Source organism: Oncorhynchus masou, chromosome 19, assembly GCF_036934945.1.
Source record: "Oncorhynchus masou masou isolate Uvic2021 chromosome 19, UVic_Omas_1.1, whole genome shotgun sequence".
NCBI lineage: Eukaryota > Metazoa > Chordata > Actinopteri > Salmoniformes > Salmonidae > Oncorhynchus > Oncorhynchus masou.
Window position 1 is genome coordinate 27,107,902 of NC_088230.1, and position 23,906 is coordinate 27,131,807.

Here is a 23,906-nt window from a genome sequence, read left to right on the forward strand (position 1 = left end):
GACATAAGACCTTAGACTACTAAGTGGGTCTGATAGGCTGTGAAGTGTAGCTAGCTAGAACAAACCAGACACAGTGGATACGTCCCAAAAGGCACCCTATTCCCTACATAGTGCACAACTTTTGACCACTGCCCTAACTGCTGGTCAAAAGTAATGCACTATGTAGGGAAAAGGGTGCCATATGGGATGCAGTCAGCCAGATCCTGCTCCCTCCTGTGGGCCGGGCCATGGGGCCCTATTGGCCCCAGCTCCCCCATGTGGGCCATGGGGCCCTATTGGCCCCAGCTTCCCCATGTGGACCATGGGGCCCTGTCGTTTGCTCTCAGCTCCCTCCTGCGGGTTATGCGGCCCGGTCGGCATCAGCCCGCTCCTGTGGGCCATGGGGCCCGGTCGGCCTCAGCCCCTTCCTGTGGGCCATGGGGTCCGGTCGGCCTCAGCCCCCTCCTGTGGGCCATGGGGCCCGGTTGGCCTCAGCCCCCTCCTGTGGGCCATAGTGCCCGGTTGGCCTCTGCTGGGCCAGCAATTTAGTCCGTGTCTCAAATGGCACTCTTGTCCATCACCCTATTCCATTGAAAGTATTAACACTATATAGGGAATAGGTTGCTATTTGGGATGCGGCCTTAGTCTCTCCAAATAAAGAGGCACAGCAAGAGGGATTTAAAATCTCCAAGGTTGAAGAAGCCAAGGTGACATACAGTCAGTTCATTCTTTCCTGCAATGGGCCCAGACTTGCAAGATTTTATAGCACTGAGCCATGTGAGGTGACTGAAGTTTAGAGGAGCGGGAGAGGGAGAGAAGGAAGGGGAGGAGGATGACGCAATGCCCCCTGAATTTAAACACGTCCCTCCCCCCTCGGTCTCTTGCTCTTTCACCGACACCAAGGGAGAGTGAAACAGTCCAGAAACACACAGTGTCCCAAATGGCACCCTATTCACTTTATAGTGCAATATTTTCAACCAGGACTCACAGGGCTCCGGTCTAAAGTAGTGTACTGTATAGGGAATATGGTGCCATTGGGGACGCAGCCACAGTCAGGAACACATTACCTAATGCTGTGAGCCACAGAGTCCGCCATTGTGGCTAAAGCTGTGAGTGTGACGTGGTGCCATGCACTGAGCAACGCCTCTCTCCTGAAGTCCCCCTACAGGGGTCTACCAGGCTGCGTATGCCACTGCTGCTCTAAGTGGGTTGGGTGACAAGGGAGCTCACCGTACACTGGCACAAACTGGCTGACACTGGACAGAACACACATTGTGCCCCTCAGACTCCATGTTAAGGCCCAGAACTGGCCATAATGTCGAGAGAATGGACACATCCGTTACACACACACACACACACACACACACACACACACACACACACACACAGCTTCCTTCATAATAAAGGATCTGACGGAGTCCCATGCTTTATGGGCCGGATGTAAACACACTAAGTGAACAGATCGTTTGAGGACGACGTTCAGCTGATGACAGAGCCACACAAGGAAGCATGAGTTACCATAGAAACTGGGTTTGGCTAACATCAAAAACTTTGTAACACATGATCTAGCCTAGTGAAAAAGTGAATTAGCAGTGACTGGTGGCTTCTATGGGAAAGCCTACTAGATCTCAGATACTGGGGCTTCATTTTGTACCAGTGTCGGAAGTTACCCTCTGTCGGGTATTCCGTATAGGGCGCCCGCAGCAGCTTTTCTAGAAAGAGAGCTACTTCAAAAAAATTAAACACGTCGCAAGCTACAATTATTTTTTTCTAGCTTTCAAATAGGCACATTCTTCTCCTCTCCCCCCGGGTCCAAATTGTACAAGAGAAAGTATTCGGTCAACATACTTGGTAAAAGAATGCTTAATAAACAACTCTAAGGGGGACCTATAAAATATGACCCCCCTCCAAAGAATTATGTGTAATATTTTCCTAAATGATGTTCTTAGTTTTATATTCCTGGTTTTAGATTTGTTTTAGTTTTTCACTCTTAAAATTACAATTGTTCACAAAGAAAAAACTAATTGGATGTTCTGAGTCCATGTTAATGCTTAAATCATATCAGAAGACAATTATTTTTATGTCTCGAAGAAAACTAACACATTTAGATTTTTTTGTACAATTCACTTTAAGTGTGCATCTGGCCCTTTAATTGCGCACCTAGTGAGTAAGGAATGTGCTGGTCTAGCGATGGTTCTGTACTGTTGCTGCTCATTTCATGGCGGAGTTTGCAAATAACAAATAATAGAAAGAAATGATATACAGTGCATTCAGAAAGTTTTCAGACCTCTTGAATTTTCCATATTTTGTTACGTTACAGCCTTATTCTAAAATGGATTAAATTGATGGGGGAAAACAATCTACACACAATACCCAATAAGGACAAAGCAAAAACACGTTTTTAGAAAATGTATCAAATGTATAATAAATAAAAAACAGAAAAGTCACATTTACATAAGTATTCAGACCCTTTACTCAGTACTTTGTTGAAGCACCTTTGGCAGCGATTACAGCCTCAAGTATTCTTAGGTATAACGCTACAAGCTTGGCACATTTAGTGAGTTTCTCCCATTCTTCTCTGCATATCCTCTTAAGCTCTATCCGATTGGATGGAGAGCTTTGCTGCACAGATATTTTCAGGTCTCTCCAGAGATGTTCGATAGGGTTCACGTTCGGGCTCTGACTGGGCCACTCAGACATTCAATGACTTGTCCCGTAGCCACTCCTGCATTGTCTTGCCGTTGTCTTTGCCTCGATCCTGTCTATTGTCCCTGTCCCTGCTGCTGAAAAACATCCCCACAGCATGATGCTGCCACTACCATGCTTCACCGTAGAGATGATGCTAGGTTTCCTCCAGACGTGACGCTTGGCATTCAGGCCAAATAGTTCAATCTTGGTTTCATCAGACCAGAGAATCTTGTTTCTCATGGTCAGAGTCTTTCGGTGCCTTTTGGCAAACTCCAAGCGGGCTGTCATGTGCCTTTTACTGAGAAGCGGCTTCCGTCTGGTCACTCTACCGTAAAGGCCTGATTGGTGGAGTGCTGCAGAAATGGTTGTCCTTCTGGAAGATTCTCCCTATCTCAACAGAGGAACTCTACAGCTCTGTCAGAGTGACCATCGGGTACTTGGTCACCTCCCTGACCAAGGCCCTTCTCCCCCGACCACCAGCTCTTGGTTGTTCCAAACTTCTTCCATTTATGAATGGAGGCAAGTGTGTTCTTGGGGATCTTCAATGGTGCAGACATGTTTTGGTACCCTTCCCCAGATCTATGTCTCGACACAATCCTGTGTCGGAGCTCTACGGACAATTCCTTCGACCTCATGGCTTGGTTTTTGCTCTGACATGCACTATCAACTGTGGGACCTTATACAGACAGGCGTGTGCCTTTTCAAATCATGTACAATTAATCAAGTTGTAGAAACATCTCAAGGATGATCAATGGAAACAGGATGCACCTGAGCTTAATTACCAGTCTCTGAATACTGAATACTTAAACTACCGTTCAAAGGTTTGGGGTCAGTTAGAAAGGTCCTTGTTTTTGAAAGAAAAGCACATTATTTTTTGTCCATTAACCCCTATTGGCCATTGAAAGGGATATCAACCAGATTCCTTTTTCTACGTATTCCCTAAGGTGTCTACAGCCTTTAGACGTAGTTTCACGCCTTTATGTTGAAGAATGAGCGTAAACGACTCCATTGCGTAAGTGGCCAGCTCTCAGAGTGATTCTTGCGTAAAAGACAGAGGTAGTCATTTTTCCTCTCGCTCCTACTGAAAAGCCAATTGTCCCGGTTGATATATTATCTAATAGATATTTGAAAAACACCTTGAGGATTGATTATAAAAAACGTTTGCCATGTTTCTGTCGATATTATGGATATAATTTAGAATTTTTTTCGGCGTTGTCGTGACCACTATTTCCGGTGGATTTCTCAACATAACGTGACCAACAAACGGAGGTATTTTGGGTATAAAAATCATCTTTATGGAACAAAAGAAACATTTGCTCTCTAACTGGGAGTCTCGTCAGTGAAAACATCCGAAGATCAAAGGTAAACGGTTAATTTGATTGCTTTTCTGATTTTCGTGACCAAGCTTCCTGCTGCTGGCTGGACATAATGCTATGCTAGGCTATAGATAAACTTACACAAACGCTTGTCTTGCTTTGGCTGTAAAGCATAATTTCAAAATCTGAGATGACAGGGTGATTAACAAAAGGCTAAGCTAAGTTTCGCTATATTTCACTTGTGATTTCATGAATATGAATATTTTCTAGTAATATTTTTTGACCGTTGCGCTATGCTAATTAGTGTAGTTGATGACAATTCTCCCGGATCCGGGATGGGTAGTTCCAAGATTAAAAGAACATAAAATTGATAAAATACAGTTGTTATTGTCGGCCTCAGCCCCCTCCTGTGGGCCATGGGACCCGGTTGGCTTCAGCTCCCTCCTGTGGGCCATAGTGCCCGGTTGGCCTCTGCTGGGCCAGCAATTTAGTCCGTGTCTCAAATGGCACTCTTGTCCATCATCCTATTCCATATGTAGAGCACTACTTTGAAAGTATTAACACTATATAGGGAATAGGTTGCTATTTGGGATGCGGCCTTAGTTTCTCCAAATAAAGAGGCACAGCAAGCGGGATTTAAAATCTCCAAGGTTGAAGAAGCCAAGGTGACATACATCTTAGCCCAGCAGAAGCCAAGGTGACCGTAGATTGCTTTGTAGGTTTCTATTTTTAGTTTGGTCAGGGTGTGATGTGGGTGGGTATTCTATGTTATAGGTCTAGGTTTTCTTTTTCTATGTGTTTGGCCTGGTATGGTTCTCAATCAGAGGCAGTTGTCTATCGTTGTCTCTGATTGAGAGCCATACTTAGGTAGCCTGTTTTCCCATTTTGAGTTGTGGGTGATTATTTTCTGGTTAGTGTTTGTTGCACATGTCAGAACTGTTGGGTTATGGTTTTGTTTGTGTATTCATTCTGGATTAAAAGTATTATGGATACGTACCACGCTGCACTTTGGACTTCCTCTCCTTCCACCAATGAAAATCGTTACAGTAAATGACTATTGTAGCTAGAAACAGCTAGACCACCTCCATTCCTGTCATTATTGAAAGAGATCATGATACCTCACATCTCAAAATAGAGCTACTTAATGTTAGATCCCTTACTTCAAAGGCAATTATAGTCAATGAACTAATCACTGATCATAATCTTGATGTGATTGGCCTGACTGAAACATGGCTTAAGCCTGATGAATTTACTGTGTTAAATGAGGCCTCACCTCCTGGCTACACTAGTGACCATATCCCCCGTGCATCCCGCAAAGGCGGAGGTGTTGCTAACATTTACGATAGCAAATTTCAATTTACAAAAAAAAAAATGCCGTTTTCGTCTTTTGAGCTTCTAGTCATGAAATCTATGCAGCCTACTCAATCACTGTTTATAGCTACTGTTTACAGGCCTCCTGGGCCATATACAGCGTTCCTCACTGAGTTCCCTGAATTCCTATCGGACCTTGTAGTCATAGCAGATAAGATTCTAATCTTTGGTGACTTTAATATTCACATGGAAAAGTCCACAGACCCACTCCAAAGGGCTTTCGTAGCCATCATCGACTCAGTGGGTTTTGTCCAACATGTCTCTGGACCCACTCACTGTCACAGTCATACGCTGGACCTAGTTTTGTCCCATGGAATAAATGTTGTGGATCTTAATGTTTTTCCTCATAATCCTGGACTATCGGACCACCATTTTATTACGTTTGCAATTGCAACAAATAATCTGCTCAGACCCCAACCAAGGAACATAAATATAAATTCACAGACAACACAAAGATTCCTTGATGTCCTTCCAGATTCCCTCTGTCTACCCAATGACACCAGAGGACAAAAATCAGTTAACCACCTAACTGAGGAACTCAATTTAACCTTGCGCAATACCCTAGATGCAGTTGCACCCCTAAAAACTAAAAACATTTCTCATAAGAAACTAGCTCCCTGGTACACAGAAAATACCCGAGCTCTGAAGCAAGCTTCCAGAAAATTGGAACGGAAATGGCGCCACACCAAACGTGCAGTACCGAAGAGCCCTTACTGCTGCTCGATCATCCTATTTTTCTAACTTAATTGAGGAAAATAAGAACAATCCGAAATTCCTTTTTGATACTGTCGCAAAGCTAACTAAAAAGCAGCATTCCCCAAGAGAGGATGATTTTCACTTTAGCAGTGATAAATTCATGAACTTCTTTGAGGAAAAAATTATGATTATTAGAAAGCAAATTACAGACTCCTCTTTAAATCTGCGTATTCCTTCAAAGCTCAGTTGTCCTGAGTCTGCACAACTCTGCCAGGACCTAGGATCAAGAGAGACGCTCAAGTGTTTTAGTACTATATCTCTTGACACAATGATGAAAATAATCATGGCCTCTAAACCTTCAAGCTGCATACTGGACCCTATTCCAACTAAACTACTGAAAGAGCTGCTTCCTGTGCTTGGTCCTCCTATGTTGAACATAATAAACGGCTCTCTATCCACCGGATGTGTACCAAACTCACTAAAAGTGGCAGTAATAAAGCCTCTCTTGAAAAAGCCAAACCTTGACCCAGAAAATATAAAAAACCATCGGCCTATATCGAATCTTCCATTCCTCTCAAAAACCTTAGAAAAGGCTGTTGCGCAGCAACTCACTGCCTTCCTGGTCATTTATGAACACACGGGTGTTTTGCGGGTACTATTTAATGAAGCTGCCAGTTGAGGACTTGAGGCATCTGTTTCTCAAACTAGACACTAATGTACTTGTCCTCTTGCTCAGTTGTGCACCGAGGCCTCCCACTCCTCTTTCTATTGTGGTTAGAGCCAGTCTAAATCTAGTTGGTGATCCCTGATCTGCAGGGTACCATCTGCAGGGTACCACCTGTAGCCCTCAAACGCAACTCTGGTCCTCAAAAACCAGTTCCACTGCTTTTTTCATTGTTCCCCCTCTAATCAGGGACTGATTTAGGTTGGAATGAATGATTAGGTAGAACAGTAAACCCTCAGGTTCCGGACTTCGTAGGGTAAGAGTTGAGCTCCCTTGATCTATAGGGTACCATCTAAAAACTAACTCTTGCAGTTTTTAAAATAGATGTTTCACTGGTGGCCTCCACACCATTATGTCAATTCTCTGGGTGGAAAATATTACAGTGATCATGGACTTCTGTTTTTGAACATGCGTGTGTGATCACCCACCTTTTGCCCCTGTTTCAGCGGCTCGATGGTCAAACTGTCTGCTCCTATGTCCACTATGGTCCCCAGCTGGAACCCATCTCCTGGGTGGGGCGCCCACACCGGCTTCCCATCCTCCATGACACTACAAGACAAGAGGACAGACACAGGGGGCCATTTAGAGGCTGGTTCCTTTCCTAAAGCCATCAAAACAGTTATGACATTTAATTCACACTTTAAAAAAATTACTTTATCCCCAAAGGGCAATTAGCCTACAAAGTTATTACAAAATGTACAGGCTAGCACTACACATATGAAGACAATAGATCAAGCAGAACTGTGTATGGAATGGCTAATACTCACTCCCAGTATGCTTTCAAATTGAATAGCCTATATTTCTAAATCCTATTTTCAAGGTGTTTGCTTAATTTCACTGGCACTAGACTTATACCCAAATGGCACCCTATTCCCTTTATAGTGAACTACTTTTGCCCAGGGCATTTGGGGTGCACACTAATTGTAGAGTATTTGTAGCCTACCCTAAGCAGATGAGCAGCACACCAGCAGATTCAGGATAAACACATTCTCCTGGGCCTTGCTGTGGCCAGGTCTCCAATAATCATGTTGTTGAGTCCAACCACCAGCTGATCCTGTTACTGTGGTGAGATTACAAGACAGTAGAATGAGCAGCCTAACAGCCCCTCAGGGAAATCTGCAGCCACCCCAGGCTGTTGTGTTGTGATCCATAAAAAACACATAGCCTAAAGGGATGACAGACAGGCCACAAACTACTTCAATGTGTAGGCCTTCGTCTGGGCCAAAACAACTTCGACGTAAGACCCCATAGAGCAGCGTTTCCCAAACTCGGTCCTGGGGACCCCAAGGGAAGCATGTTTGGTTGTTTTTCCCTAGAACTAAACAATATTTTGTTCTTGCTTGATACCGTAAGAAAGCCCAAGTCAGCTATACCTGTGCCAAAACTCTGCTACTTGTCCATCCTATAGCTTGTTCTCCATCTTCTTTTTAAATAGTGAGCCAACATGATTTCAGCACTTTTATTTCCCTGACTGATCAAAACTAGCTTCTCATGCTCTCTTGTTTCTCTGTATCAGACATATAGTGAGCAATATGTTAGGAACATTAAATCGGAATAGAAATCGCAATACATATCGTATCGGCACCTAAGTATTGGGATAATATCGTTACTTAAGGAGCAATTCTCAGCAGTAACATTAGCGGCACACTGGAGCCGGATGCCCACATTTAAGTTTCTCCAATTCAGAGTTTGTTCCAGATAGAGGTCTGTTGACCGAGAATTGAGACACAAATCTGTAGAGTTTGTCCAGGTCCCAGGACTTTAGGGTGTCCAGACTCCGAGACCTTAGTGCTGCTTTTGACACCATTGATCACCACATTCTTTTGGAAAGATTGGAAACACAAATTGTCTACACGGACAAGTTCTGGCCTGGGTTAGATCTTATCTGTCGGAAAGATATCAGTTTGTCTCTGTGGATGGTTTGTCCTCTGACAAATCAACTGTAAGTTTCAGTGTTCCTCAAGGCTTTGTTTTACATTTACATTTAAGTCATTTAGCAGATGCTCTTATCCAGAGCGACTTACAAATTTTAGGACCACTATCGTTTACACTATATATTTTACCTTTCAGCATCTCCACAGGGGCTTTCCCTCTTGTGAAACAATGGAATAGCTAGGGCCTGATCAACTTGGCACTGACAATGAACCTTAGTCCAGAATTGACAAACTAATAGGCATGGTTGTGTTTAGCTGCTTACACATCTAAGGGGTGTGCTGATCCTATTAACCTACTAAAAAGGGTGAGATCATAAATAATAATGGAACATATTTTCTTGTTATAAGCAGAGGAACACTAGTAAAGCCAACCAAATTATGTCTAGGCCTATTCACAATGTTACTGGCCACAACAACAAACGATACAACTAGCCTACATGGGTGCTTGCCTGCAATCTTAAAGTTATTTTTGTCTGGTAATCAAAGTGGAACAAACTTCCTTAAGCTGGAGAGTTTTGAATGTGGACCGTCAATCATATTAACCTCTATAACAATTCAGCACTGTGCCAAGAGCTGACTGGGTCTTTGCTTTTCACATCATCCTAAAATAAGTTAAATTCAATAATACCCAAAATATCACATCATCCATTCAAACACGGAACTCTCCATGCCTCAGCAGCATAGAAGGCTCTAACTAAGATTCCAGGAATGTCCCTTTATTCAATCAGGTGTAGCAAAGCATAGGTCAAAGGTTGCTAGTAACTTATTGGCTGGACTGTAAAAATCACCTGCCAATGTAAGTACTACACATCACATCCTCATTCTGAAGTGTAATTCCATCTGAATATACTATCAAATCAAAGTTTATTGGTCACGTACACAGACTTGCAGATGTTATTGCAGTTGCAGCGAAATGCTTGTGTTTCTAGTTCCAACAGTGCAGTAATACAAAAAAATACACACATGATCCAAAAAGTAAAAATTAAGACATTTCAGAACGAGCAACGTCAGAGAGCATTAGTGAGGTCGGGCACTGATGCTGGCCGATTAGGCTTGGCTGTGTGGTAGTGAAACTGATGCAAAACTCATGACTCCAATATTAGCAGGCAGTGTTTAGACTGTCCACTTTGAAGTGCTAAGACAGAGTGGCTATATAAGGAATGGAACATATATGAACAGGGCCTGCTACCATTATAACCTATACAGCTGTCAGATGTGGGCGTTAACAAGCAAGAACTGAGATGGAAAGATAATGGTGGAGAAAGGTCAAGAGGAGTTATTTTCATATAGAGGGAGGGGATTCTATACGTAATGCAAAGATGGGAGAACTATAAGGCAAACAGGAGTTGTTCATGTACATACAAGGAGTGACTATATGTGCAATGTAAAGACGGGAAAAACTAGAAAGTCAGAACTCTGTAATTAGAGAATTTTGTCTTTTCCATGGAAGGGCTCGGCTCTGTTACGTTTGTAATAAAGTCTAAATTGAATTCACAAGTTCCGGTATCTGTGCAAATATTTGACTCAAGATTTTCCACAACAGCTCGCAGTCGGCATTCCAATTCATCCCAAAGGTGTTCGATGGGGTTGAGGTTAGGACTCTGTGCAGGCCAGTCAAGTTCTTCAACACATCTCGACAAACCATTTCTGCATGGACCTCACTTTGTGCATGGGGACATTGTCGTGCTGAAACAGGAAGGGGCCTTCCCTAAACTGTTGGCACAAAGTTGGAAGCACAGAATCGTCCTAAATGTAATTGTATGCTGTAGCGTTAAGATTTCCCTTCACTGGAACTAAGGGACCTAGCCCGAACCATGAAAAATAGCCCCAGACCATTATTCCAACTTTACAGATGACACTATGTATTGGGGAAGGTAGCGTTCTCCTGGCATCAGCCAAACCCAGAATTATCCGTCAGACTGCCAAATGGTGAAGTGTGATTCATCACTCCAGAGAATGCGTTTCCACTCCTCCAGAGTCCAATGGTAGCGAACTTTACACCACTCCAGCCGAAGCTTGGCATTGCGCATGGTGATCTTAGGCTTGTGTGCGGCTGCTCGGCCATGGAAACCTATTTCATGAAGCTCCTGACGAACAGTTTTTGTGCTGACGTTGCTTCCAGAAGCAGTTTGGAACTCTGTTGTGAGTGTTGCAACCGAGGACAGACGATCTTTATGTGCTACGCCACTCGGCGGTCCCGTTCTATGAGCTTGTGTGGCCCACCATATCACGGCATGAAAGTTGTTGCTCCTAGACGTTTCTACTTCACAATAACAGTACTTACAGTTGACCCGAGGAGCTCGAGCAGGGCATAAATTTGACGAACTCACTTGTTGGAAAGGTGGCATCCTATGACGGTGCTACATTGAAAGTCACTGAGCTCTTAAGTAAGGCCAGTCTACTGCCAATGTTTGTCTATGGAGATTGCATGGCAGTGGAACACTTTTGACATCTTGTAGAGTCCATGCAATAACAAATTGAGGCTGTTCTGAGGGCAAAAGGGGTTCAACTCAATATCAGGAAGGTGTTCTTAATGTTTTGTACACTCAGAATATAATGGTGTGTATAGACAGTATAAACGCTATATGAATAGAAAAGGTGTGTAAAGCAGTAGTTATACTGTATTTGATGAGTCATGACTAGAATACAGTGTATACATGTGAAGTGATCAAACAGTATGAACATTATTAAAAGTGACCAGTGTTTAATGACTATGTACATAGGGCAGCAGTCTCTAAGATGCAGGATAGAGTACCGGGTGGTAGCCAGCTACTAACGGTGACTAAGGTTCAGGGCAGGGTACTGGGCGGAGGCCGCTAGTGGTGACTAGGAGGCCGGCGGAGGCTGGCTAGCAGCTAGTGGTGACGGTTTACTAGGTATTGTATATTATCTGTCCATAATATCTCGCTACACCTGGCCAATAACGGTACGGCACATGGCTAACGTCACTCTGACCAGTCTCTATTGAGGAGTGGGAAGTATTCCCAATACTAAGACACGTGACATCAGCACTGATGATGCAGGATTATTTGAATTAGTGTGTCAAAGCGTCATTCCTGAAAACACATCAGGATCAGTGGAGGCTGCTGAGGGGAGAACGGCTCATAATAATGTCTGGAACGGAGCCAAATGGAATGGCATCAAACCATGTGTTTGGCATATTTGATGCCACTCCTCCCCAATTAAGGTGCCACCAACCTCCTGTGGATCAGGATATGAGGTCAATACTCAAAATCCCTCCTGGCTTCCTGATGACACGTTCACGGGTCACTTATCAGATTAACCTAGTTAAATATTACTTTAGGACATTTCCATTCCGTCATTCAAGGTGTGGCGGTGGTCTTAGTTCAGTAGAAACTGAATGCAATCCAGTTTGCATTTCAAGATGACTAGAATAACTACTATTACTAGGCCACAAGTAAATATTTCGATGCAAACAAACGGTGTGCCCACCCACAATTAAAGCAGTAGCCTACTCTATTCACATTATACAAATGTGTTACTAGAACTGCCTTGGCGAGCCATGCAGAGCAGAACAAAGAGAGGCAAGACTGATCGTGAAAACCACCCACAGCAGCCAACACTCTGCATCTGAACATCTGACAGTGTAGCTTCAACTCAAATCACATTTTATCTGTCACATACACATATTTAGCAGATGTTATTGTGGGTGTAGTGAAATGCTTGTGTTCCTAGCTCCAACAGTGCAGTAGTATCTAACAACTCACAACAATACACACAAATCTAAAAGTAAAAGAATGGAATTAAGAAATATATAAATATTAGATTGAGCAATGTCAGAGTGGCATTGACTAAAATAAAGTAGAATAGAATTCAGTATATACATATGAGATGAGTAAAGCAGTATGTAAACATTATTAATGTTATTAATTAACGTTATTATTAACTATTCATTCTTACATAGGTATTCCTATTGTTCAGATGGGATAGGGCAGTGTGCAATGCGATGGCGTCGTCTGTGGATCTATTGGGGTGGAAAGCAAATTGAAGACTAGTGTTCCATTATTAAAGTGGTCAGTGATTCCATGTCTATGTATATAGGGCAGCAGCCTCTAAGGCGCAGGGTTACATAACCTGGTGGAAGCCGGCTAGTGATGGCTGTTTAACAGTCTGAAGGCCTGTTTTTCGGTCTCTCGGTCCCAGCTTTGATGCACCTGTACTGACCCTAGCGGGGTGAACAGGCTGTGGCTTGCGTGGTTGATGTCCTTGATGATCTTCTTGGCCTTCCTGTGACATTGGTTGCTGTAGGTGTCCTGGAGGGCAGGTAGTTTGCCCCTGGCGATGCGTTGGGCAGACGTCACCACCCTCTGGAGGCGCTGTTGTGTCATCTGCAAACGTGATGATTGAATTGTATGCGTGCATGGCCATGCAGTCATGGGTGAACAGAGAGTACAGGAGTGGGCTGAGCACACACCCTTGTGTTGCCCCTATGTTGAGGATCAGTGAAGTGGAGGTGTTGTTTTCTACCTTCACCACATGAGGGCGGCCCGCCATGAAATCCAGGACCCAGTTGCACAGGGCGGGGTTTGGACTCAGGGCCCCGAGCTTAATGGTGAGCTTGGAAGGTACTAAGGTTTGAATGCTGAGCTATAGTCAATGAACAGCATTCTTACATAGGTATTCCCATTGTACAGATGGGATAGGGCAGTGTGCAATGCGATGGCAATAGCATCATCTGTGGATCTATTGGGGCGGTAAGCAAATTGAAGTGGATCTAGGGTGTCAGGTAAGGTAGAGGTGATATGATCCTTAACTAGCCTCTCAATGACTTCATGATGACGTGAGGCAATAGTAATTTAGTTCAGTTACCTTTGCATCCAGTGTTGTTCTTTGAGGGCCACCGTGGTATTGGCTTGAGGGGGACAATACACAGTTGTGACTATAACCGAAGATAATTCTCTTCGGAGGTAATATGGTTGGCATTTGATTGTGAGGTATTCTCGGTCGGGTGAACAAAAGGACTTGAGTTTCTGTATGTTATCACAATCACACCATGAGTAGCTAATCATGAAACAAATACCCCTGCCTTTCCTCTTCCCATAGAGTTCTTTATTCCTGTCCGCGCGATGTACTGAGAATCCAGCTTGTTGTATGGACTGGGACAGTATATCCCGAGAGAGCCATGTTTCAGTGAAACAGTATGTTACAATCCCTGATGTCGCTATGGAAGGAGATCCTCCCCTGAGCTCATCTACTTTATTGTCCAGAGACTGAACATTAGCAAGTAATATACTGGAAGTGGTGGATGGTGTGCACAACACCTGAGTCGGACTAGAAATCCATTCCGAATGCCTCTTCTCCACCTGCAGTGTTTTGGAGCATCCTCTGGATGAAGGTAAATTGCACTGGTGGGTACGAACAAAGGATTCAATTCAGGACAGTCGTATTCCTGGTCGTAATGATGGTGAGTTACCTCTGCTCTGACATCCAAAAGTTATTTCCAGCTGTATGTAATAAAAATAATTTTAAAAAAACAAGGCAAATAATGTAAGAAATAACACACACAAAAGAAATACTGCAAAGTCTCTTAGGAGTTAGAAGCAGAGCTGCCTTACATCTTACTATAGAATTATTGAAGGTTCAACGTTCACCGAAAAAGACTGAAAATACATGTAGGCCCAAGTGTTCACAAACAGAATTCCTGTCACATTCTAGCTAGTAGCCTAAGTCACAATAGCAAAGATCTGTATTTGTCAGAGAGTCCCTATACAGGGCTACCTGGCATACAGAATGCATGCTGATTATCATATTAAATATCCACTAGTGTGTAAAACTAAAGACAGAGATGCTAATTGAACAAATTTCACATATGGCTTGCCTACCGTTCCTTCCTCCTGATAACTCAGGGAGGGGATAGTAAGCATAGTGATAGAAGCCATCTGACTCTTTACGTCCCAAATGGAACCCTATTCCCTATATAGCGCATAAAATTTTGACCAGAGCCCAGTAGCCCTATATAGAAAATATATGGTGTTTTATATGATGGTAATCCAGTAATACAGAATCACGCCTGATCATGCGATTACCACATGCCATTCTGGAGAGAGTAGGCTAGGAGTTGCTACTTCTCTTGATCCAGGCAATCAACTCAAAGATTGCCACTTTTGAGGCACTTTAGGTGTGCCAGTCAATCTTCACAACTCGCACTATTGCTCAATAACTAATGTAGGCACTATGGCACATCTGATATAGTTTGAGCAATGTACATTGGAAGGAAATGTGTTTCCAATCACTGGGCAGAGGAAAGGGCACACACATTTGTTTGATTGGCCTTGTGACAAGGGCCATAATTCCAAATGGCACCCTATTCTCTATGTAGTGTACTGTATAGGGAATAGGATATAATTTAGGACTCAGCCAAGGTCCTGCTGTGATGTATTGCTACTGTACATGGTAACTCCAGCTCAGTGCCCAGCCAAATGCCTGGGAAACATAGAAGCCATTTTCACCGGAAAGGGATTTTTTTTGCGTGACGTGCTGGCTGAGCACACCTGGCCTTTACAACGCTGCGTAACAAGGAGGTATTTGCTTAATAGCTCACGTACCACATCTTTTGCAATTTACATATGCAAAGAAATTTGACTATGAAGACATCAAGGCTCGTCGTTTGTTCTGACATGCAGCAGAACTTGAGCAATGCACAATTATTTGTTTGTTACCATTTTTGTAGTTTTTTATTTCTCCTTTATTTAACCAGGTAGGCCAGTTGAGAACAAGTTCTCATTTACAACTGCGACCTGGCCAAGATAAAGAAAAGCAGTGCGGCAAAATCAACAACACAGAGATACACATGGGATAAACAAACGTACAGTCAATCTATGATGTAGGGTGTGCAAATGTAGCAGAATTAGGGAGGTAAGGCAAATAATTACAATTTAGCATTTACACTGGAGTGATAGATGTGCAGATGATGATATGCAAGTAAGAGATACTGGGGTGCAAAAGTAAATAACATATGGGTACTCCATGAATACAACATAGAAAGCATGGAACATAGTGGGACCTGGGAAGGGTTGACTTGTTGTTCGTTTAATGGTACATTGTTGTTTGTTTAATGGAACATAGTGGGACCTGGAAAGGGTTGACTTGTTGTTTGTTTAATGGTACATTGTTGTTTGTTTAATGGTACATAGCGGGACCTGGGAAGGGTTGATTTGTTGTTCCTTGAATGGAACATAGTGGGACCTGGGAAGGGTTGATTTGTTGTTTGTTTAATCGTACATTGTTGTTTGTTTAATGGTACATAGTGGGACTTGGGAAGAGTTGATTTGTTGTTCCTTGAATGGAACATAGTGGGACCTGGGAAGGGTTGATTTGTTGTTCCTTGAATGGAACATAGTGGGACCTGGGAAGGATTGACTTGTTGTTCCTTGAATGGAACATAGTGGGACCTGGGAAGGGTTGATTTGTTGTTTGTTTAATGGAACATAGTGGGACCTTGGAAGGGTTGACTTGTTGTTCCTTGAATGGAACATAGTGGGAACTGGGAAGGATTGACTTGTTCCTTGAATGGAACATAGTGGGACCTGGGAAGTGTGATTTGTTGTTTGTTTAATGGAACATAGTGGGACCTGGGAAGGGTTGATTTGTTGTTCCTTGAATGGAACATAGTGGGACCTGGGAAGTGTGATTTGTTGTTTGTGTAATGGAACATAGTGGGACCTTGGAAGGGTTGATTTGTTGTTCCTTTACCTTAGGGAGTAGCCAATCTAAAAGTATTGTACAGCAGCAACAACATGGACTACTTGATGCAGAGCTAAAGCTAACCCAGCATAACCAACCAGTTGCATCAGAGAGTGTAGTGTAGTGTGATTGGGGATCATGGTGCCAGCTGCCCCAGAGTGAGTCTGTTTCTAAAGGTATTTTTTCTCTCTCACTCCACAATCTGACAAACTGCTGAAGGGAAATATGGGAAGAGAACAGCTTAGGGAGGGCGACACGAAGGCCAAGGGTAGGAGTGTCTATGTGTGGTGGCTGGGAGGGTCAGGATATTTCAGCGAAGACAGTAAACCAAATGGTATTAATATGGATGTTCAGACCAATAGCAGCTGCTGGTTTAAGTGTATTGGATGTTTCTGAAGAGGATTAGGAGAGAAAGGCAGACTGTATCCTATCTATTCTAAAGAAAGCCACTGCTTCCCCAGCAGAGGATGTTAAATCAAAATAGTTGAGAGGCAGCGTTTAAATGGGTTGTGAGTTATGCATGTTGGTCCCCCTCCTCGCTCTGCCACGGCTGGGACAAACAGAGGATTGTAATAGCGGTGTCGGGACTGTCTGCCACACACTGACAGCTCACTGTCATAGTAAAGGAAAGTCTTGTGGTGAAGAGTGAAACAAAGCCTTGTGATATGTTTAGAAACAATGGGCCCAGAGGCAGCACTGAAGAAGAACTAAACTCCAAAGAGCTGAGCCTTCAAAACCTTTTGAATCTGCTTCAGTCCCTTTCAAGTGCTATGACAGTCAGCATTTTTAGTTTATGCTTAGTTCTATAAAGATAGCATATTAACAGAATTAACTAGCATTTCCTGTCCCTCATCCTGTCTACTCATAACGACAGATTATCATGCAAATATTCAAAAATCTGCATGAAGAAAATAAAAAAAAATATATCACAAAAAAATCAGTACGTGATGACCTAGCCCACACAAAACACACTTTTTTATGTACCAAATAAAAATACAAAATTCAATGTGATTCCATCATATTTTCAACTAAATTGATAGTTTTGTCACAAAAACTGTTGTGTTAAATAACAAATGTGCCTAGTCTGGTCTTGACACCTGCACTCTAACCAACAGCTGGCAGATACAGTGCAGATAGGCTGTGAGGGTAGGCTAGTTTACATGAGATTATTATGGATAACAGCAAAAATATTTATATTTGTCAAATGGCAGTCAAGCATCAATCATGTCACCAGAATAAGACCCTTGATATTTATTGGAAAGAAGCATCGTTACTGTTCACTTTCACCACCTGGTGAAGTTCATCATAATTTATTGAATCTGTAGCCTAATAAACGGAATGGTTTCCTGAATCATCGTCGTAGTTGATGAAGGACCACACACCATATCATACCGTAACTTCAAGATTACTTTGAAATGATGGTTATTATATCAATATTTACGCATAAAGGCATTTCTACCACCATCTCTGGCATAATTAATTACTTGCATCATGGAGTCAGAATCAGTTGCAGTTAGTTTGTCGAGACATGACTTGTGTCCCAGAGGGAGACTGACTATAGGATTATGGCTTCCCTGCCCTGAAGGGTGTGTCAGTTAGGCCTAGGATATGGTCTGTACACCACAATTGTAACTGTCAGTTTTGCGAGTGAGGATTATCCTACTACAAGCTTATTGATTTAAGTTAAGTTAACACCTTACGGACACGTTATAAACATGTATTGCCATTCAATTTTCACTGTCGTACTCACACAACAGATGTTCATTTTTCTCCTCAGTCAGGGTTGCATCCATAGAAATAGAATGAGTAGAACGGGAACCTCTGACATCACAATTTGACTGGTATACCCATTCTAACTCTAGGGTTCTGTGATGGTGACTCTGTGATGGTTTCTGCCACAGAGGGGGGGGTTCCTGACTACAGGTCAGAAATAGGGCCTTCATCCATGCCCTGTTAACTGGAGCTGACAGAGGCTCAGCAGGGGTAGGTTTCTGATCCTGGTGCCAGCCAGTCTGGTCTAGGAAGGTAAAGCCTACTAGGGTCGTGTTAGTGAGCAGTGGCCACCAGACGTGAGTAAACGGTTTAAAAGACAGGAGGTAGCCAACAACAGCACCTGAACATGGCCTGTATGACTGCTCATGTTTTCCATTCAATAACATTTCTCCAGTTTGTGTGCCAGGTGGGTGAATGTGATCCAGTATGTGACTATACAAAAGCTGAGGCATCACTCTCCTGCAGCCAAGTCTTGCCCAAACTAGGAGTAAAAGGATCAGCAGATTACCAGCTTGTTGCTATTGAAGTGGACAGGAATCCCTTCCCTTCTGTTCCTAGAGACTCCATTGTGTAAACTCCCTCCCAGTTCAGTGAACTTGGTTTTGATGAGGTCGGCAGACGCGGTGAATCCAAAGTATAACTTCAACCTACAACCCTGTTACACAGCTTAAAGATTGACAAGAATCCTCTTCTTCAAGTCGAAGTCGAATGCCAATAAACTGTTTTCAGAGGGACTCTGCCACTTAAGATAAACATAGGACAAATTCTACAGGTCCTGTGGCAAACTAGGCATATGTATCACATCGATTCCTTCCTATAGGCCTTATTCCTATTCCTATTTCATACAGTTGTTTATACAGTTGAAGTCGGAAGTTTACATACACTTAGGTTGGAATCATTAAAACTCGTTTTTTCAACTACTTCACAAATTTCTTGTTAACAAACTATAGTTTTGGCAAGTCGGTTAGGGCATCTACTTTCTGCATGACAAGTCATTTTTCCAACGATTGTTTACAGACAGATTATTTCACTGTATCACAATTCCAGTGGGTCAGAAGTTCACATACACCAAGTTGACTGTGCCTTTAAACAGCCTGGAAAATTCCAGAAAATGTCATGGCTTTAGAAGCTTGTGATAGGCTAATTGACATCATTTGAGTCAATTGGAGGTGTACCTGTGGATGTATTTCAAGGCCTACCTTCAAACTCAGTGCCTCTTTGCTTGAAATCATGGGAAAATCAAAAGAAATCAGCCAAGCCCTCAGAAAAATAATTGTAGACCTCCACAAGTTTGGTTCATCCTTGGGAGCAAGGATAGAAAATATGAGGGCAGAACTGAAAAAGCGTGTGCGAGCAACAAGGCCTACAAACCTGACTCAGTTACACCAGCTCTGTCAGGAGGAATGTGGGAAGCTTGTGGAAGGCTACCCGAAACGTTTGACCCAAGTTAAACTATTTAAAGGCAATGCTACCAAATACTAATTGAATGTATGTAAACTTCTGACCCATGGGGAATGTGATGAAAGAAATAAAAGATTAAATAAATCACTCTCTCTACTATTATTCTGACATTTCACATTTTTTAAATAAATTGGTGATCCTAACTGACCTAAGACAGGGAATTTTTACTATGATTAAATATCAGGAATTGTGAAAAACTGAGTTTAAATGTATTTGGCTAAGGTTTATGTAAACTTCCGACTTCAACTGTAAGTGCAGTGCATACGCAACATTGATTATCATCCTAATTTAATGTATCTTTAAACCACAACAAATTGTAGCCCCTAATGAATTGAGCACCATTTCAGGCTAAGCATAGAGAAGGTCACGTGTTCTCAAACTAGGATCCGTGGAGGTACTGCAGGTGGTCCGATCTCTCTCTCTCTCTCTCACACACACACACACACACACACACACACACACACACACACACACACGGGTTTATCTGTATATTTAAAAAAAACTATTTTCTACATTGCAGAATAATAGTGAAGACATCAAAACTATGAAATAACACATATGGAATCATGTAGCAAAAAAAAAAAGTGTTAAACTAATCAAAATATGTTATATATTTTAGATTACACTCTTGGCATTCTCTCAACCAGCTTCACCTGGAATGATTTTCCAACAGTCTTGAAGGAGTTCCCACATACGCTGAGCACTTGTTGGCTGCTTTTCCTTCACTCTGCGGTCCAACTCATCCCAGACTGGGTTGAGGTCAGGTGATTGTGGAGGCCAGGTCATCTGATGCAGCACTCCATCACTCTCCTTCTTGGTCAAATAGCCATTACACAGCCTGAAGGTGTGTTGGGTCATTGTCCTGTTGCAAAACAAATGATAGTCCCACTAAGCGCAAACCAGATGGGATGGCGTATCGCTGCAGAATGCTGGTTAAGTGTGCCTTGAATTCTGAAAAAAATCACAGACAGTGTCACCAGCAAAGCACCCCCACACCATCACACCACACATGCAGAGATAATATGTTCCCCTACTCTGAGTCTCACAAAGATACAGTGGTTGGAACCAAAAATCTAACATTTGGACTCATCAGACCAAAGGACAGAGTACCACTGCTCTAATGTCCATTGCTCGTGTTGCTTGGCCCAAGCAAGTATTTTCTTCTTATTGGTGTCCTTTAGTAGTGGTTTCTTTGCAGCAGTTCAACCATGAAGGCCTGATTCACACAGTCTCCCCTGAACAGTTTATGTTGAGATGTGTCTGTTACTTGAACTCTGTGGAGAATTTATTTGGGCTGCAATCTGAGGCTGGTAACTCTAATGAACTTATCCTTTGCAGCGGAGGTAACTCCGGGTCTTCCTTTCCTGTGGCGGTCCTCATGAGAGCCAGTTTCATCATAGCGCTTGATGGTTTTTGCAACTGCAACTGAAGATACTTTCAAAGTTCTTGAAATGTTCCGGATTGACTGACCTTCATGTCTTAAAGTAATGATGGACTGATGTTTCTCTTAGCTTATTTGAGCAGTTCTTGCCATAATATGGACTTGGTCTTTTACCAAATAGGGCTATCTTCTGTATACCAGCCCTACCTAGTCACAACACAACTGATTGGCTCAAACGCATTAAGGAAAGAAATTCCACAAATTCACTTTTAACAAGGCACACCTGTGAATTGAAATGCATTCCAGGTAACTACCATATGAAGGTGGTTGAGAGAATGCAGAGAGTGTGTCATCAAGGCAAAGGGTGGCTTCTTTGAAGAACCTCAAGTATAAATATATTTTGATTTGTTAAATACTTTTTTTGGTTACTACATGATTCCATAGTTGTGATTCCAATATTATTATTATACAAATTGTAAAAAATAATGAAAAACCCTTGAATGAGTAGGTGTGTCCAAACTGTTGACTGGTACTGTGTGTGTGTATATATATATATATCTAATTATTTTTTAAATGTATTTTTTATCATGATATATATACATATATATATATATATATACACACACACACACAAGTATTACCAACAACAAAATATTTGACACATTTTGGCCAAGGGATACATGGAATAAGTTTAGAGGGTGTAATACAATTCAATGTAATATATTATTAATCTACAATTTCTGTTCTTCACCCTGGGCAACATGGCCCTGGGAGGCTCACATGGAGATTGACATCTGCAATATTTTCCACTTAATACTTCTTGTATCCCCCCCAAAAAAATATATTTTTGGTACACACACTGCCTATAGAAAGTGCCCCCTAGATTTATTTACATTTTATTGTTACAAATTGGGATTAAATTGATTTAATTATCTTTTTTTTGACAACAATATACACCAAGCACTAATGTCAAATTGGAATATATATTTTTATTAGATAAATATTCACCCGAGTCAATAAACTTTAGAAACACCTTTGGCAGCGATTACAGCTGTGAGTCTTCTTAGGTAAGTCTCATAAGAGCTGTGCACACCAGTTTTGTGCAATATTTGCCAATTATTCTTTTCAAAAGTCTTCAAGCGCTGTCAAGATGTTGGGGATCGTGGCTAGACAGCAATTTTCAAGTCTTGCCGTAAATGTAAGTATATTTATGTCAAAACTGTAACTTGGCCACTCAGGGACATTCACTGTCTTTTTGATAAGCAACTCCCATGTAGATTTGGCTTTGTGTTGTAGGTTATTCATCTTCTGAAAGCTGAATCCCTCTCCCAGTGTCTGGTGTAAAGCAGACTTAAGCAGGTTTTCCTTTTGGATTTTGCCTGTGCTTAGCTCCATCCCGTTTCTTTTCATCCTGAAAAACTCCCTAGTCTTGAAAATAAAGAAGCAGTTAAGTTACTCAGTGATGTGTGGTGTTGGATTTGCCCCAAACATAAGGCCTTGCATTTAGGCCAAAAAGTGTATTCCTTTGCAGTGTTTTTCAGCAGTATTACTTTAGTGTCTTGTTGCATGTTTTGGAATATTTTGTATATTTGTATTCTTATTTTCACTGTCATTTTAGGTAATTATTGTAGAGTCACTACAATGTTGTTGATCCATCCTCAGTTCTCCCATCATAGCCATTGAACTGTCACCAATGGAGTCATGGGGACATCCCTAAAAAGTTTCCTTCCTGTCCTGCAGTTCAAAAGGATGACTGCATAATTGATGTGTCTGGTTGGTTTAATACATCATCCACAGCATAATTATTAACTACGCTTAAAGATATCAGCAATATATTGATTTGCTGTTACCCATCTACCAATCACTGCCCTTCTTTATGAGGCTTTCGAAAAGCTACCTGGTTTTTGTAGTTGAATTTGTGCTTGAAATGTAATACTTGACTTGAACCTTAAATATGTTGTATGTATGGAGGACAGAGGAAGAGGTAGTCATTCAAACATCATGTCAACCTTAATAGGGACCCGTTTCAGAAAGCTGGGCGTATGACGGACGTCACCACTTCACAGGAGGCATATGCAGCAAAATGCATTTGTTGTTGTTGTTGCAATAATGCCTTCTTGAACATGTGAACTTTGATGTGCCTTAATAACAAAACTTGTACGTCATCTGTAATACCAAGAATATTGTTAAAATTACAAGCCTAGTTAATTTAGCCACAGAAAAGGACTGGAACCTAATCAGGATTGGCTGAGGTAATGGATGGGGATGCCGAGAGATCAGTTCTGAATGGTCTGCCTTACTTCAGGCTTCTGTCGATAATACGAGCTGCTCAGTATGTAGATCATCCTTGCTATGAGGTATTTTTTTTTTAAAGACAGCCTTGGAGAACTGCAAAAGTGTTGCTACTGCTCTCAACAATACTGCAGCCCCGGCTGGCTGGCTGGCTAGCTAGCTATGTGTATGATCTATGCAGTACACAGGAGGATGCTGAGGGGAGGACAGCTCATAATAATGGCCGGAATGACACAATTTTATAATTATTTTCTTTCAGCATCAGCACAGCTGGTTTGACGACTAGAGGATGGTATGGTGCTGGTGGAAAGCTATGGCTGGCAACATCACCTGACTCCGTACTTCAGACCGCTGCCAGCAATTCAGGTAAATATACATTTATTGCATTGCATGAGTTTATTCTTATTATCTAAACTTGGGAGGTGAATTTATGTTATTTAAAGTTGTAATGCCCTATATTTTGTGTCAATTTTTCTGTTTTACAGCTTAAAAAATTCTAAATGTTGTACATAACACCGAAAAGAGATCACCTATTATTTCACACAGAGAGTCCATATCATTTATTATGTGATGTGTTAAGCCAAATA

At 42.1% G+C, this 23,906-nt stretch overlaps 1 protein-coding gene across 7 annotated transcripts in view; it reads right to left on the minus strand.

The window, feature by feature from the left end:
* The window catches only part of LOC135506085 (unconventional myosin-VI-like), a 136,396-nt gene that overhangs the window by 96,011 nt on the left and 16,479 nt on the right, over positions 1–23,906 (minus strand). For 5 of the 7 annotated variants that reach the window (XM_064925496.1, XM_064925495.1, XM_064925489.1 and 2 more), the window contains exons 2-3: positions 7,718–7,834; positions 7,203–7,323 (exon numbers count right to left, since the gene is read on the minus strand). In XM_064925496.1, coding sequence (XP_064781568.1) covers positions 7,203–7,319 — 117 coding nt within the window. In that variant the 5' untranslated portion in view covers positions 7,320–7,323; positions 7,718–7,834. The remainder of the gene's footprint in view (positions 1–7,202; positions 7,324–7,717; positions 7,835–23,906) is intronic. The other 2 variants (XM_064925491.1, XM_064925493.1) reach the window with 1 other exon arrangement.